At 38.4% G+C, this 17013-nt stretch overlaps 1 protein-coding gene across 4 annotated transcripts; it reads right to left on the bottom strand.

The window, feature by feature from the left end:
* Positions 1-12670: 12670 nt before the first annotated feature.
* On the bottom strand, positions 12671-16651 carry LOC113357216 (splicing factor-like protein 1). 4 transcript variants are annotated; one of them, XM_026600554.1, is made up of 3 exons: positions 14272-16651; positions 13314-14091; positions 12671-13205 (listed from the first exon to the last, which is right to left on the bottom strand). In XM_026600554.1, the coding sequence occupies exon 1, from the start codon at positions 16525-16527 to the stop codon at positions 14293-14295; it is 2235 nt and encodes a 744-aa protein (XP_026456339.1). In that variant the 5' UTR covers positions 16528-16651; the 3' UTR covers positions 12671-13205; positions 13314-14091; positions 14272-14292. The 4 variants fall into 4 exon arrangements, with proteins under 4 accessions (XP_026456339.1, XP_026456338.1, XP_026456337.1 ...); XM_026600553.1 differs by having other exon boundaries at positions 13314-13937; positions 14272-16650; XM_026600552.1 differs by having other exon boundaries at positions 13314-16650.
* Between the last annotated feature and the right edge of the window lie 362 nt (positions 16652-17013).

Below are 17013 nucleotides of genomic sequence, written 5' to 3'. Positions count from 1 at the left end.
TTGTGTCAAGTCGAAGCCGGGAAAGGATTTTCAAATATTATAAAGGTTTGTTGAGCGCCTCATGGCTATGTCATAATAGATTTGAACACTAGCCCCGGATCGACTTCCAGATCATAATTGCTCTAGAAAATAACTAAAAAAAATAAATAGCTGGGAGATAGGAAGGAAATGAACTAATTATAAATAGATTTCATAAGTTCACTAATTACTTGACTGTTGGCAGGTCTCTTTGTATATGTTGTCCGCAAATAGGAGGACTCGATGATTATTCTTACGCCGGAACCAGAATTTAAAATTTTGGTGGATCGGAATCCCGTAAAAACTTCTTTCGAGGAATGGGCCAGACCAGGTCATTTCTCAAGAACAATAGCTAAAGGCCCTGATACTACCACTTGGATCTGGAACCTACATGCCGATGCTCACGATTTTGATAGCCATACCAGTGATTTGGATGAGATATCCCGAAAAGTATTTAGTGCCCATTTCGGTCAACTCTCCATCATATTTCTTTGTCTAAGTGGCATGTATTTCCACAGTGCCCGTTTTTCCAATTATGAGGCATAGCTAAGCGATCCTACTCACATTAGACCATAGCGCTCAGGTGGTTTGGTCAATCGTGGGCCAAGAAATATTGAATGGTGAAGTGGGTGGTGGTTTCTGAGGAATACAAATAACCTCTGGGTTTTATCAAATTTGGAGAGCGTCTGGAATAACTAGTGAATTACAACTCTATTGTACTGCAATTGGTGCATTGGTCTTTGCGGCGTTAATGCTTTTTGCTGGTTGCTTCCATTATCACAAAGCTGCTCCAAAGTTGGCTTGGTTCCAAGATGTAGAATGCATGTTGAATCACCATTTAGCGGGGTCAATAGGAATTGGATCTCTTTCTTGGGCGGGACACCAAATACATGTCTCTTTACCAATTAACCAATTTCTAGATGCTGGAGTAGATCCTAAGGAGATCCCACTTCCCCATGAATTTATCTTGAACCAGGACCTTTTGGCTCAACTTTATCCAAGTTTTGCCGAGGAGCAACCCCGTTTTTCACCTTGAATTGGTCAAAATATGCCGAATTTGTTATTTTTCGTGGAGGATTAGATCCAATAACATGGGGTCTATGGCTGACCGATATTGCACACCATCATTTAGTTATTGCAATTATTTTCATGATAGCCAGTCATATATATATGACTAACTGGGGGATTGGTCATGGCCTGCAAGATATTTTAGAGGCTCATAAAGGTCCTTTTACAGGCCAAGGCCATAAAGGGTTCTATGAAATCCTAATAACGTCATGGCATGCTCAATTATCTCTAAATTTAGCTATGTTAGGATCTTTAACCATTGTTGTAGCTCACAATATGTATTTCATGCCCCCTATCCATATCTCGCTACTGATTATGGTACAGTACTTTTGTTGTTCACACATCACATATGGATCGGTGGAATTCTCATAGTTGGTGTTGCTGCACATGCAACCATTTTTATGGTGAGAGATTATGATCCAACTACTCGATATAATGATCTATTAAATTGTATCCTTAGGCACCGCGATGCAATCATATCGCATCTCAACTGGGCATGTATATTTCTAGGCTTTCACAGATTTGGTTTATACATTCATAATGATACCTTGAGTGCTTTAGGGCGTCCACAAGATATGTTTTCGTATACCGCAATTCAATTAAAACTCGTCTTTGCTCAATGGGTACAAAACACTCACGCTTTAGCACCTGGTGCAATAACAAGCACCAGCTTGACTTGGGGGTAGTGGTTTAGTAGCAGTATGCGCAAAGTAGCTTTGTTACCTATTTCATTAGGAACCGCGGATTTTTTAGTACATCGCATTTATGCATTTAAGATCCATGTAACAGTATTAATACTACTGAAAGGTGTTCTATTTGCTCGTAGTTCCCGTTTGATACCTGATAAAGCAAATCTGGGTTTTCGTTTCCCTTGTGACGGACCTGAAAGAGGGGGACATATCAAGTATCCGCCTGGGATCATGTCTTCTTAGGTATATTCTGGATGTACAATGCAATTTCGGTAGTAATATTCCATTTCAGTTGGAAAATGCATTCAGATGTTTGGGGTAGTTTAAACGATCAAGGAGTGGTAACTCATATCACGTGAGAAAACTTTGCGCAGAGTTCATTACTATTAATGTGTGGCTCCATGACTTTTTATGGGCACATGCATCCCAGGCAATTCGGTCTTATGGTTCTTCATTATCTGCATATGGTCTTTTTTCTTAGGTGCTCATTTTTTCTGGGCTTTCAGTTTAATGTTTTTATTCGGCGGCCGCGCCTATTGGCAAGAACTTATTGAATCCATTGTTTGGGCTCATAACAAATTAAAAGTAGCTCTTGGATGGGGAACTCCTCCTTTGATCGGCGTCGCAATGGCTTTATTTGCAGTATTCCTATGTATTATTTTAGAGATTTATAATTCTTATGTTTTACTAAATGCATTGTGACACCCATTAGATCGAATAAGTACCTTGTGTCAGAATTGAGAAATTCCATGGCTCGAATCTTTAGTATTCTCTTGTTTATCACCTGTGTCTACTATTTAGGCAGAATACCGTCGCCTATTATTACTAAGAAACTAAAAGAAATTGTCGAAACGGAAGAAAGGGGGGAAGTGAGGGAGAAATAGATGTAGAAATAAAAACAATTTCCGAAACGAAGGGGACTAAACGGGAAAAAGGATCCATCGAAGAAGACCCTTCCCCTTCCCTTTGTTTGGAAGAAAATTCGAAGTTAGAAATTCTTAAACTTAAAGAAGATAAAGACCTCCTATGGTTTGAAAAACCTCTTGTTACTCTTCTTTTCGACTATAAACGATGGAATCGTCCAGTGCGATATATAAAAAATGATCAATTTGAAGATGTTGTCCGAGACGAAATGTCACACTATTTTTTTTTACATGTGAAAGTGATGGAAAAGAAAGAATCTCTTTTACATGTCCACCTAGTTTGTCAATCTTTTTGGAAATTATAAAAGGAAAGATACTTTTGTCCACAACTGAAAAACCCTCTTCCTAATAATTGGGTTTATACCAACGAAAATAAAATAAAATAAATAAACAACACATTTTTCAATAGAATTGATGCTCTAGAAAGGGGGTCTCTGAAACTGGATGTACTTGAAAAAAAGGATTAAATAATGCAATGATGAGACTAAACAAGACTGCCTGCCTGAAGGGTATGATCTTTTTTTTGAACGGAACCCGCCACGGAAGCGGAAAAAAAAGTATTTAAACTCAAGTTTGAATATGAATGAGGCTTTCTCAGAAGAAGGTTTGATTTGGATAAATAAATTTCATAATATACTTCCCATAAACTACCAAGAATTTGAAGAAAAAAAGGGAAAATTTGAGGGAAAATAGTTCATTCCAGAAGAAGGAAAACTTAATTCAGAAAATAGAACGAAATATTTATTTGATGTGGTTACACCCAATAGACATCATCAAAGAATTATAAATGAATCCATTGGAATAAAAGAAATACGTAAAGAAGTTCCTGAATGGTCATACAAATTTATTACCAGTTTGGAGCAACAAGATGGAACAATTGAAGAAGAAACGGCTGAGGATCATGAAATTAGGTCAAGAAAGGCCAACCATGTAGTCATTTTTACAGATGCCGAACGTACAAATAGTACAACGAATACTAATGATGAAGTAGAAGAAGTGTTTGTCCTACGTTATTCGCAAGAATCATATTTTCTTCGTGATGTAATCAAAGGATCTATGCGCGCTCAAAGGCGTAAAACAGTTATTTGGGAACCGTTTCAAACACATATCCATTCCCCCCTTTTTTTTGGACAGAATCTACAAAAAGATTTTTTTTCTGCTGACACCTCCCAAATTTGGAATCTTCTTTTTAAGAATTGGATGATAAAAAGTACGGAATTAAAAAACTCCAGTTTTGAGGAAGAGGCAAAAAAAGGATTAAAAAAGGAAGAAGAAAGGGGAGGTTGTGTTTCTTAGTGGAGAAAAGCATCCTCCCCTTACATGATTAAATTATTAGTGGTAAATTAGTGGAGAAATCTGATTTATGTGAGAGACTTGGGGTTTTTTGAGAGAAAGAAGAAGAAGTGAGAAAAAAATTTGGGTTTTGAGATATTAGTGATTAGAAGTGACCAAAATATGTGATTCAAATCATATTTACAGGTGTATTTATAGACGATGTTTGATCTCCATTTTTTAGATTAAATAAAATTGAATTTTTACAACCTAAATCTACTAACCAGATGAATGGTTCGGCTGACAAGTTATCAGCCGAACTTCACTCTATAACTGACGAATTTAGGTTCAGGTGACAAATTATCAGCCGAACTTCACTCTGTAACTGACGAATTTAGGTTCGGCTGATTCGAATAAAAAATTGAACAACCGAACTAAGTGTGTTTTTTAACAAAGTGAAGTTCGGCTATCATTTTCATGAGTAATTATCAGCCGAACTGTTCTTATGAGACCAAAAAAAATGATGAACAAATATATGGGTTCCAATATGCAGATTTGAAGCTAAATGTCTTTGCGCAACGCTTCATACGACTCATTTATATTTGTGGTTTTAATCAACAATTAATCACCAACGGAAAATAAAATCAAAACGATTTGATTAATGATTAAGTTAGGTTATGGATGAAAATAATATTGAATTTTGGTTAGTTTATGTTTTAAATTTAGGTGAAGGGTATTTAAGTAATTTAAATTAATCAAGGGTAACTTAGTAATCTACCGATTACTAGGACACCTCTTATAAACCCACCCTAGATAGGAAAATGATTTTGTATGCCTCAAAACAGGTTTCATAAATTTTGCAAGTACAACTGCTTGCTTAGAATTAGGATCGGTTTTCACCTCATCCGCATCCAATTCAATTCATTACGGATTACAAATTTGGCATCCACATCCAACGGATTTGCATCCAATGGATGCACAGATGGACGGATTGGATGCAGATAATCCAATGATTTGTTTTATAATTAAAGTTTAAAATAGAGAAATAAAAAAAAAATGCTTTTCATGGGTGGTTTTAGAAATAAGACTGCATTACTTAAGGGTTTAAAACTGAATTTAGTGTAATGCTTTGAAGTTATTCAAAAATTGAAGAGAAAAAAAAATCGACTCATTTAAAATCAGATGTTTTTGGTGTACTTGAGATCAAGTATGTCCACATATACATTTATTGGCCTTGTATTTATAAACTCATCATAGAATGACATGAAAGGAATACATAATTTGACAAAAAAACAAATGCATTAACTTCTTATATATATTGAAGAACTTTGATTAAAAAAATGTGCTAACGGGTATGGATGTCCAACGGATTTTCAAGGTTATATATGAACCCAATCCGTAATCCGTTGGATTTCGAAAATCCCATTCGCATCTAACCCGTTAGCTAACAGTTTGGACACCCACCTGCAAAAATACGGATGATCCCGGCTAAATCCGTAGTTCCCAGAGCAAATGCTCACCCCTTAGAATAGGGGTGAGCATTCGGCCCGAAATCCGTGGTTTCCATATGTCCCAACCATATTTTTGCGGATGGATGACCGAATTGTTCACTAGTGGATTGGATGTAGATGCAATTTTTGGGATCCGGCCGATTTTTGATTGGATGTGGATGCATTCTTGAAAACTCGTTGGACATTTACATCCGTTAGATTTAAAATACTCATAAGATATTTATAATATATGATATTAATTTGGCCGACCGATTGGAGGGCTCGAAGGGAGGGACTCCCTTTTATTACCACTTTTTTGTAAAATGAAACTTCACGCAAATGTGCAATTTGATAAAAAGATTAGAAATAGTTACTATTAGAAAACCAAAAATCCCCCTACCTTTTTGGTCCAATTATTATAACTCCTTTCTATTTTTTAACATAATTCCTTATGTATCATATTTTTTTCTTACTTGACGATAATACCCCTCCATTATGCATTCAAGAAAAGTGATACTTTCACCCCGTGTCAAGAAAAGTGATACTTTCGCTTTTTCAATTTGACCTATTTTTAGGCAAAAATGAAACTGTGAAAGTATCTTTTTTCCCAAAACGGAGGTAGTATATGCCTAAAATTATCATTCCAACAGATAAACAGATGCATAACGAATTATGGAGCCACCACAAAGGATGCATAACAGTTTATACAGTCGTATTTTGGTTCATGCGTTCACTAATTTGGTTATGCAACCACTAAAACGATGCATACGACTCAAAAATAACATTCCAACAAAAAAAATGTATAACGCGTTATACAATCACCGGTGTTTCGATTTTTTTTCTTTTCGGTCGGCCCTCTCCACCGTGGCAGCGGTGTTCTAGTTATAGTACCATCCCTAGTTAGTAATTCTCCGAATCATTCCCAAATGATTCGCGAACGTATCCGAACTGACCGAATCCGAATGATACTTCCGAACTATTTGAACTCCGAACCTAGTTCCAGGATTATATGGACCTCACGAATGATTCGCGAACGTATCTGAACTGACCGAATCCGAATGGTGTTTCCCAACTAGAACTTTGTTTGATTTTTGTATATACTTTATATTTAAATACAATTATTCCGTTAAAATTTTCAATTGGTAGTTGTTTAACCAGTGTTTATGTGTTCATTTTTGTTTAAAAGTCTATAAACTAATTTTTTAGTACATTTGTGGGATTAAATTGTTTACTTCTTTTCAAGTAATCACGCTAAAATGTTTTGTTCCATCTTATAAATCATATACAAATAAAATTAGTCTCGTAATAAGGTCATAATACTTATCAATTTATCATACATGTAAGCCGAATTTTAAGTGCCGAACTCACATTTATAAAACGAATATGCACGTACGTATGCCGTTCCGAACTACTGTCCGAACAACGAACCATTGACCGGATTTTTCACCAAATCCAACCTATCCGAATCCGTATAATTCTCGTACATATACTGTCTCGAAACACTATCCGTACCCGGAATTGCTAACTAGGATCCCATCATATAGACTTCTGTCAAAGATAGTGGATCGGCTCCAGGGGCCATCATTGAGGTTCTTCCTTCAAGAATACTCAGTACTCACTACTTCTGACATGGTAGACCTCAATTGACGAGTCTCAGTGGTGCACAAGATTGCCAAATTCAAAATCGTAGTTGCTTCTTTCACTGAATATTGCATATTCAAGTCCTTGTCAATCAGCCTAAAAAGATTGCCCTTCTCTTTTAATTCTTGGGCCTGTATTCAAATCAAAGCTTTTAAGATTGAAATGGAAAGAAGATAAAAAATACGCATAATTATACCAGTGCTCCTCTGAGCTGGAAATACAAAAACATATCGATTCTCCGTTGAGAATAAAAATATTGAGTTTTCCACTTACAACTGACAAGATGGAAAGTATTCAGAACCATTTTCGCTGCAAAGTGGCCCCTTTCCGGTCAATAGATATACATCCGTCTTATCGTTTATGGCACCTTTTGTTAAGGATCGAGCAAGAGAGAGGAGAACATAAACGCGGAAGCATTGAACGTCTACATTGATAATAATTCTTGGTATCTAATTCTTATGGCTTAACAGCCTATTTATATTGTTCACAAACTTGACGACCACTCACGGCACTTTCCTACCTAAGATTAAACTCTAAACATAGACACTTTCCTAATATAACTCAAACTCCTTAAAGCGTATATCTCCTAAATATAGACTCCTATATTATTTCCTAATACCTTTAACAAGGTGTTAAAGCCATAAACATCGGTCTTATCGTTTATGGTACCTTTAACAAGGTATTAAGGGTCAGCGTATCAGTTAGAACAAGGTTTTTGGTTTAATATCTTCCACCCCTGAACTGTGGAGATTCATTTGTTATTTATACTTGAAGATGTTACAGAGATAGAGTTTAACAACCGATAAAATAACTAACAAAAAGTGGAACGAGTTACATGCATTCAATGAGAATTGTTAGCTAGTCTTGAGGATGACTGAACTGAACTGATAGCTGACGCTTAGGAAGACTGAGCCATCTGCTTAACACCTCCTTGGCTCGCAAAAGATTAAACCTTGGCGCAGAAAGGCCCTTGGTGAAAATATCTGCCAACTGATCCTTTGAGCTGATGAACCTAACCAGCAACTGCTTTCTAGCAACCCTTTCACGGACAAAATGGTAATCTATCTCAATGTGTTTGGTAGGTGCATGGAAAACAGGATTTGCTGCAAGATACGTTTCCCCTAGGTTGTCACACCAGAGCAATGGTGGTGCAATGTTGAAGCCAAGTTCCTGAAGCAAAGATTGAATCCATATGACTTCTGAAGTGGCAATTGCCATGCCTCGATATTCCGCCTCTGTACTAGACTTAGAGACCGTCTTATGCTTCCTTGCACTCCATGAGATAAGATTTCCACCGAGATAAATACAATAACCACTTGTTGAACGTCGATCATCTAGACTGCCAGCCCAGTCTGCATCAGAATACGCATGGAGAGAGTAATCACGAGAACCACCAAGATGAAGGCCATAGTCTATGGTGGTTTTCAAATATCTGAGAATCCGTTTGACAATATCCCAATGCTCAATATACGGGTCATGCATATACTGACATATCTTGTTGACAGCAACAGAAATGTCAGGTCTTGTAAGATGTAAGTACTGCAGCGCACCTACTACACTACGATAGAGTGTAGGATCCTTGAATCTTTCACTACCTCCTTTCTGAATCTTTTCATTTGCAGCAAGAGGAGTAGACACAGGCTTCACACCATCCATTTTCGTACGTTTCAAAAGATCAGTTACATACTTTCTCTGAGTAAGTATCAGTGTATTGGTACTCCTGATGACCTCAACACCCAAGAAGTATGATAAATCCCCCATATCCTTCAGAGAAAACTCAGAACCAAGGGACTCAATCAGCTGCTGTATCTTTAAGGCATTGAACCCGTGACAATGATGTCATCCACATAAATGAGAACATAGGTTACATGGTCAGGAGTTTTTGATATGAACAAAGAGCTATCAGAAATAGAACCTGTGAAACCAAGCTTAACCAGATAGTTGCTTAGCCTTGAAAACCAAGCACGTGGGGCTTGTTTGAGACCATATAAAGATTTGTGCAGCTTACAGACATGATTTGGATAGTTTGGATCAACATACCCAGCAGGCTGCTTCATGTAAACCTCCTCCTCTAAATTCCCATATAGGAAAGCATTTTCGACATCCAATTGCTTTAGTGGCCAACCTTGCATCACAACAATAGATAATACAAGACGTATAGTACACGGTTTTATCACGGGACTGAAAGTCTCACCATAATCAATCCCGGCTTGTTGATTGAACCCTTTGGCAACCAGACGGGCTTTATGCTGACTGATACTGCCATCTGGATTTTGTTTTACACGAAAGACCCACTTCGAACCTACAACATTCATACCATCTTTTAAAGGCACCAATGAGAATGTACCATTTTTAATCAGTGCATTAATCTGGACATCCATAGCTTTTCTCCACTTAGGATGTTTGCAGGCCATAAAGTAGCAAGTCGGCTCCATGAAGTCCTCCTCCAAGAGCGGATGTTTTGTGGCGGTCAAACATAGCTTCTGAATGGGTTTCGTAATACCAGATTTAGCTCGAGTCGTCATAGGGTGGGCCACAACCGTCGGTTCTGCAGAATGATCCCTTGATGAAGCTGCGCTAGTGTTAGATAACTCTGAATCAGAAGCTGAAATATGTTCAGATGCAGCCTGTGATTGTGCAGGAGAATTCTCCAGAGCAGGTGAATCTGGAGCATATGATGCAGTCGGTGATGGAGCAAGAACCGTTGGAGCTAATGTAGCAGCATCCTGATGTACTAGTGAGTTACATTGGTTAAAGGGAGGAGAAAGTAAAACACTAGTGCTCGATGGCTCATTACCTGAACAAGACAATGGAGTGTGGCGCTGCCGAGAAGACTTGAATGGAAATGCCGTTTCTTCAAATCTAACATGACGAGATATATAAAGCCTGTTTGTTTTCTGATGCAAACACAAATAACCTTTGTGTGCACTGCTATATCCTATGAAGACACATGGAAGAGACCTTGGTTCAAGTTTATTTGCATTATATGGCCTAAGGCAGGGGTAAGCTAGACAACCAAAAACTCGTAAGAAAGAGTAGTCTGGAGACTTTTGAAAAAGAAGTTCTAAAGGAGTTTTAGACTCTGAGTTGGATTTTGAAAGCCTGTTGATCAAAAAAAAGGCTGTGGTAAAGGCATCAGCCCAGAAGGAACGAGGCATTTTTGCATGAAACAAAAGTGCCAAACCAGATTCAGTCACATGACGAATTCTACGTTCTGTCAGGCCATTTTGAGGTGACGTGTGTGGACACGAAAATCTATGTTGAATGCCTGATTCATTGAGATAAGATGTGAACTTCTTAAACTCTAAGGCATTATCTGACTGAAATTTTTTGATTTTATGGTCAGTTAGATTTTCAACCTGTTTGTGAAAAATTATGAAAGTTGTAAGAGCATCAGACCTTTGCACAAGTGGGAAAACCCAGGTAAAATGAGAATAGACATCCATTATCAATAGCAAATAACGAAAACCAGTTCTTGACAAGTGCGGAGAGACCCAAATATCAGAAACAACCAAGCTCAAGGGCTTGTTATAAACAGTTGAACTAAGAGAGAAAGACAAATTCTTGCTCTTACTGATGTGGCAAGAGTGACAAAAATCAAAGTTTTTATTAGCAATAGGAATAGAAAATTGATGGCATATTCTGGAGACTGTGCGCAACATGGGATGACCTAATCTCTGGTGCCATAATGGTAAACTAGAAGCAACATGTGCCTGCGGTTTTATTTGAAAATTCATCGAACTGACTCCATCTAGAACATACAGACCATTCCTTTCAAGTCCTCAGCAGTGGAAGCCCCGTGAGCTTGTCCTTCACAACAAAAAAAGATGTGTGAAATTCAAAGAAGACTGCATTGTCTTTACATAATTTAGACACTGACAGTAAATTACACTTGATTTCAGGCACATGAAAAACATTATTCAAATAAAAATATCTTGAATTTTTTGTAAAAGAACTGTTACCAACATGAGAAATAGTCAATGAATTACCATTACCCACTTGCACTTGTTCAGTGCCATCATACTCATGAGGAATAGTCAGATTTCTCATGTCTGCTGTCAGATGATTTGTAGCTCCTGTGTCTGTAACCCATTGTGTGTCATGGTGTCCACCAGGTAGAGCTATGTAAGCAGCTGGTTGACGCTGCTGATTGGTATTAGGTTTCTCATAACGAAACCAACATCTGTCTGCAAGATGATTTCTTTTCTTGCAGATTTGGCACTTTGGTCCTGTGCCGGCATCATTTTGTGTCTGCTGCTGGTTATTGCGCTGTGCATTATTGTTGTTGTTGTTCCTTCTGAATGACATATTTGGATTGTGCTGATACTGAGATGTTGGACCTGCATATCTCCTTTGGTCCTGCCTATTGCCAGATGTGGCTGTGGTAGACACTGCAACATTGGCTATTGGTGACTGCAGCAAGGCTAGCTGTGATTCTAGCCTCATATCATAAGTTAAAAGATGGGAGTAAAAGAGATCAATGTCCATACCCTCTATTGTAGTGAGAGAAGTGACAATCGGATCATAGCTTTGGTTTAAGTCATTGCAGATGGCTTGCTTCTTTTCATCACTAGATACTGTATAACCTGATTCTGCTAACTGAGCAAACAGAGCTTTAGCTTCAGTTAAATAAGATTTCAGAGTCTTATTACCTTTTGAGAGGTTGTGAAGCTGCTTCTTGAGATTCATTTGATGAACAAAGGTTTTGGGTGCATATTCTGATTCTAGTTTGTCCCATATTTCTTTAGCAGTGTCTAGTCTTGCTACCGTGCTCAAGACTTCAGGAGTCAAGGTTGAATTCAGCCAACCGACTATCAGTGAGTCTTGAGATTCATATGCAACAAAACTAGGATTTATGGTTTCACCATCTGGAAGTGTTTTTGCTGGTTTTGGTTTAGTTCCATCAATGAAACCTGTGAGATCATGACCCTTAAGAATAGGTTTAAATTGAGCCTTCCACCGCAAATGATTTGTTTTGGTGTGTTTCAAGGTAACTAGATGGTGAATTTGTACTTGTCTAAGGGAGGTTGTAGTGTCTGCCATTGTTGATGGTGCAGAACTGATTTTTTTTTGTTTTTTCTTTTGATAAGCGGAAGGTGGCTCGGATCAAAAGCTGATACCAAGTTAGAACAAGGTTTTTGGTTTAATATCTTCCACCCCTGAACTGTGGAGATTCATTTGTTATTTATACTTGAAGATGTTACAGAAATAGAGTTTAACAACCGATAAAATAGCTAACAAAAAGTGGAACGAGTTACATGCATTCAATGAGAATTGTTAGCTAGTCTTGAGGATGACTGAACTGAACTGATAGCTGACGCTTAGGAAGACTGAGCCATCTGCTTAACAGTATCCTCTGGCGAGAAATAAAAAAAAAAATTCATTATGAGAACCACAGGATTTTATTAGCATTTGGTTCAATAGATATTTGGTGGAGTAGTGTGCAACTTAAAATCAGATATTTGGGGATTAAGATGCTTGTGACTAAAATAGTTCTGGGTTTGATATCTGTGGACAATGAGGGGTTTTGGTTGATCTTAGTGATGTAGGAAAGCAAGATCCTTAGCTATTCCAAGACGAATCTTAACTCTACTTTCCAATTGAGGCTCTTCTTTAACTTCACATCATGCGCATGTACATCACAAAGTTTCCATCATTTATGAGCAAAAACTATAAACAATTTGGGAATTAGCCCATCCATACATCACAGCCAAACTGATAAATTGGATGTTGCTTCGAAATAAAAATAAAAAATTGAATGGTTGCACTAGTTACCGAAGAAAGCCATCTGGAAGTCACCGTTCTCCATATGCCCATACTTGTAAAAGATTGTGTTTATCTGAATAATGCCCCAACAATCTAATGATATTTTGATGTCACGGTGCCAAATAAAAACTTATCTTCTTCTATAGAAAGTTGTCTCACTTCGATTGTATCCCATTAGGAAGAACACCTTGTATACCTTATAAGTTAATCAGCAGAAAGAACACCCTGTATACCTTATAAGTTTATCTGAATAATGCCCCAACAATCTAATGTTATTTTGACGTCACAGTGCCAAATAAAAACTTATTTCTTCAAATACTGTGACATTCCATCTGTACCTGTAGAAATTTGTATCCCATTAGGAAGAACACCCTTATAAGTTAATTAGCAGAAAGGTTAAATATAATTAATGACTAAGTGACTACGGCGTGAATCCGACTGTATACCTTACAAGTTACATCTCTATAACAATCCCAACTTTTTCTGATCACGTTTGCTGGGTTGAAATTCTGAGTAGCTGCCTTCATTACTTTTAAAGTGTAAAAATGACATTCTAACTGGTCATCCATATTTTGCAAGTAGATTCATAGGGTCAAAATTACTAGCACTACAGAAGCACATCCATCGCCCTGCCACAAATAACTTCAGAACCTCATCAGACACCAACGTAATTAAAAAGGAAATACGGACTAGCATCAATAGTTATACGAAAAATAGTTTGTGCACGTACCCCACACTAACAGCTGATTTACAGCTAAAACAAAAGCAGAGCTATCATTAAGCCAATAAGATCAAAGATAAATACTAACCAAGAAAATTAAGTAAAAACCTATCTCAAAAAACATCAAATCACCAGCATTAGTCCCACAGTCTTTAAGGAATAAAACAAAGAAACTGTTAGCATCGTACAGCCTTTAGGAGGAAGCAGTGGTAAAACTTTGCCCAACGAGACTCTGCATTTTTCATATTAGCACAACAAAGTAAATGATGTGAGTCTGAAACTTCAGACAAGCTGTGTCATAGCAATAGGTAAGAAAGCAGGTTCACAACAGCTCCAAATAATCTCACGCCTGCCAGAAAAGTATGATAGCAAGAAGAGTCAAAACAGTGATATAAAAGAAACAGTAATGCAAATGGTCGAGAACTAGAAGCTATTCAGAAAAGAATGAACTCCAGACAGCATCATACAGGACTCTGCGATTTAATTTGTAGCTGACAGTGTATCTGCTAAAACCAACCAAAAAATTCAATTGCCAGCAACACATTAAAGCACTAATCATTAGCAAGAAACAATTTATACGAACCCTAGTTGCTCCCTTGGTCATCTATCATTAGGATTAGCAAATAAATGCATGAAAAAATAACGTCCATTAAAAATGCAAAGGTAGAATTGGAATTGCTTACGATCTCAAAATCTGAACTGCTTCATTTCAGATCCCCTATGAACTTCTCATACTCAGCCTCAACACCAGAAGATGTCTGCTCATCAGATGAAACAGGTGGTGGCACTGGTGGATATGAGGCCCAAGGAACAGCAGCCATGTTTTGTGAGTGGTCACCCATTGAATGTGATACAGGAGGAGGAGGTACAGCATAATAAGATGGGTAATTTGGTGGGGGGTACGAGGGATTTGGAGGCACTCCATACATACTAGAAGGTGCAGGTTGAGTATTTTGGGATTGAACACCAGGGGGGAAGCTATATTGTCCTTCACTAGGTGTACTATGAGATGGTGCACCAGGAGGCGTGGTTTGGTGTGTTGGAGGATATGGTGCACCATAAGGTGGCATAGACTGACCTTGCACAGGATTGTACATATGTGCACCAGGAGGGGGTGGGGCATAGGGAGCATAAGGAGGAGGTGGCCCCCAAGGAACTGGTGCCGCCATGTAGCCACTATGAGGTGGATTCGGAAGAGGTCCACCAGATGTGAATTGCTGAGAAGCATATCCTCCAATAGCCTGATCTTGAACAGGGTAAGTAGGCATCTTGTGAGCTGGAGGTCCAGATGGCACTGCAGGCGGAGTAGGTTTACCTGCAACCCTAACAGCTATCAGTCTCCCCTCTAGAGGGTAGCCATTCATACTAGCTATAGCTTGATTCGCCTGTGCAACATCAGAATACTTCACAAAACCATAACCTTTGCTTACATTTGTCGCCCGATCCTTTATAACCTTAGCCATCACAATATCGCCAAAGGGTTGGAACAAACGAATTAAAGAATCATCGTCAAGATTTGGTGGCAAATACCCAATATACAAATTTGTATCATCATAATCCTTCGCGGTCTTGGCTCCATTTGTCACCAAACCTGTTTGCGTTGCAGACCCAATACCTCCTCCTCCAGAGTTGTTACCACTTGCCCAAGGAGGAACACTACCCGAACTATTAGACCCAGCCCCGAGAAGAGCCACTGCTGAATTTGGCTTGGTCATTGATTCAGGACCACTACCACCTAATTCCGCCAGGAAATTTTGGTATTCATCATCCATTTTCTTTCCAGTAGTGCCCTTCATGGGACAATCAATGGTAGGATGACCTCCATCCCCACATATTTTACAAAGAACATCACTCTTAAAAGTTGAGGTACGAGCAGGACAAGCATACTGACGATGACCAGGTTCACCACACAACCTACAATACTCTTCATCCCTTATGGTTCCATTCAAAGCAGCAAGTTCTCTCAACTGCTGCCTCTTATGCTCATTAAGTAGCTCATCAACTGGCTGCAACAACTTTTCCACCATCCCTGCAGCAGCCTCAAGTGCATCCTGAGTCTCAGCTTCAACCAACACATGTAAATCTTCATTCTCAGCAGGATCGGGTTTCAAATCACGTTTTTGCTGTAACCTTCCTTCTTTAATCGAACCCTTGCCGCGAATAACAATTTTCGCACCAGTCTCCTTTTCCATTCTCTTCTGTGTATTTCCCCTAGGACCAATTATAAGACCAATAAAATTGTACCCTGGATACTCCTTCATAGGTATATACAACTTCTTCTGAAGCTTTGGAGGACGATAATCAGCCGGAGGCTTAAACGCAGGGTTTCGTTTAATAAGCTGACTGATAATATCAGACCTTTCTTTCGTCAATCGTTCCCTATTACGATATTCTCTAGTATTAATTCTAACACCCATGTTATCATAAATAGGTTCAGGTGAAGGTGAACGAGCACCTTCAGGACGGCCATCTAATGGTAATCCAGATGATAAAATTCTACTAATGTCTAATAATCGTATATTAAGAGCTTGAACTTCTGGATCAAGATCCAGAGTACCTGTAAATTCCTTCATGAAATCTGGTAGCTGAATTACTGGTTTTGCATCATCATCTGCCCAACGAGATTTCCTCTTTCGAGTTCTAGAATCAGCGTTTTCAGATTCAGTCGGTGGATCCCATCTACTCCGACGTTTTCTTCTACTGTTTGTTTCTTCTTCACCACCACCGCCACTACTCCTACTATTACCACCGCCGTTTTGAGATACCAATTGATTCTGCTGCTCTGATGAATTTGTTGTTTCGGGATTTGGAATTGAATCTGTATTTGGAGTAGCTAGGGCTTGTGGAGGAGGAACTAAGGTTTCTGAATCAGGATAATGATGATGATGATCTAATTGATTTGGGGTAGCAGAAGAAGAAATTAGGGTTTCGGAGTCCATGGTTTTAGAAGATTTGATTTGGGGGAAGTGAAAAGGCTAAAGTATCTTATTAGTATAACTATTACTCTTACAGCAGTGAGGGCCGACGATAAAATGGACCTCTCATACACTATATTTTGTCGTCAGCACATTTATGCATATGAATCATAGAACACACAAAAATACGTACTGTATTTGTGTTACCTCCTCGCATAACATCAAAGTCCCAACACTGTTGCAACCAACTTGAAAACTAAGTCAAATTTATTTTTATATATCCGTAATAGCATAAACGGTTCAGCAATGGTCTAGTAATTGAATATGGAAAGGGGAGCTTGTCGTGCCATTTAGTATCTAGTCTAAGAAATTCCAAACCTTTACTAACACGTGGTACGCTACTGCTGAACTATCTCTACACGTTAGATGTATTCCCTCTCGGCTCCCATCGGTCATTTCCCAAGTGTAAGTTAGTGGATCTGCTTATCTCTTTCACTCTCTCTCTAAAAT

This window comes from Papaver somniferum, chromosome 3 (genome assembly GCF_003573695.1).
Source record: "Papaver somniferum cultivar HN1 chromosome 3, ASM357369v1, whole genome shotgun sequence".
NCBI classification, from domain to species: Eukaryota; Viridiplantae; Streptophyta; class Magnoliopsida; order Ranunculales; family Papaveraceae; genus Papaver; species Papaver somniferum.
This window is presented reverse-complemented; position numbering and strand designations above follow the sequence as displayed.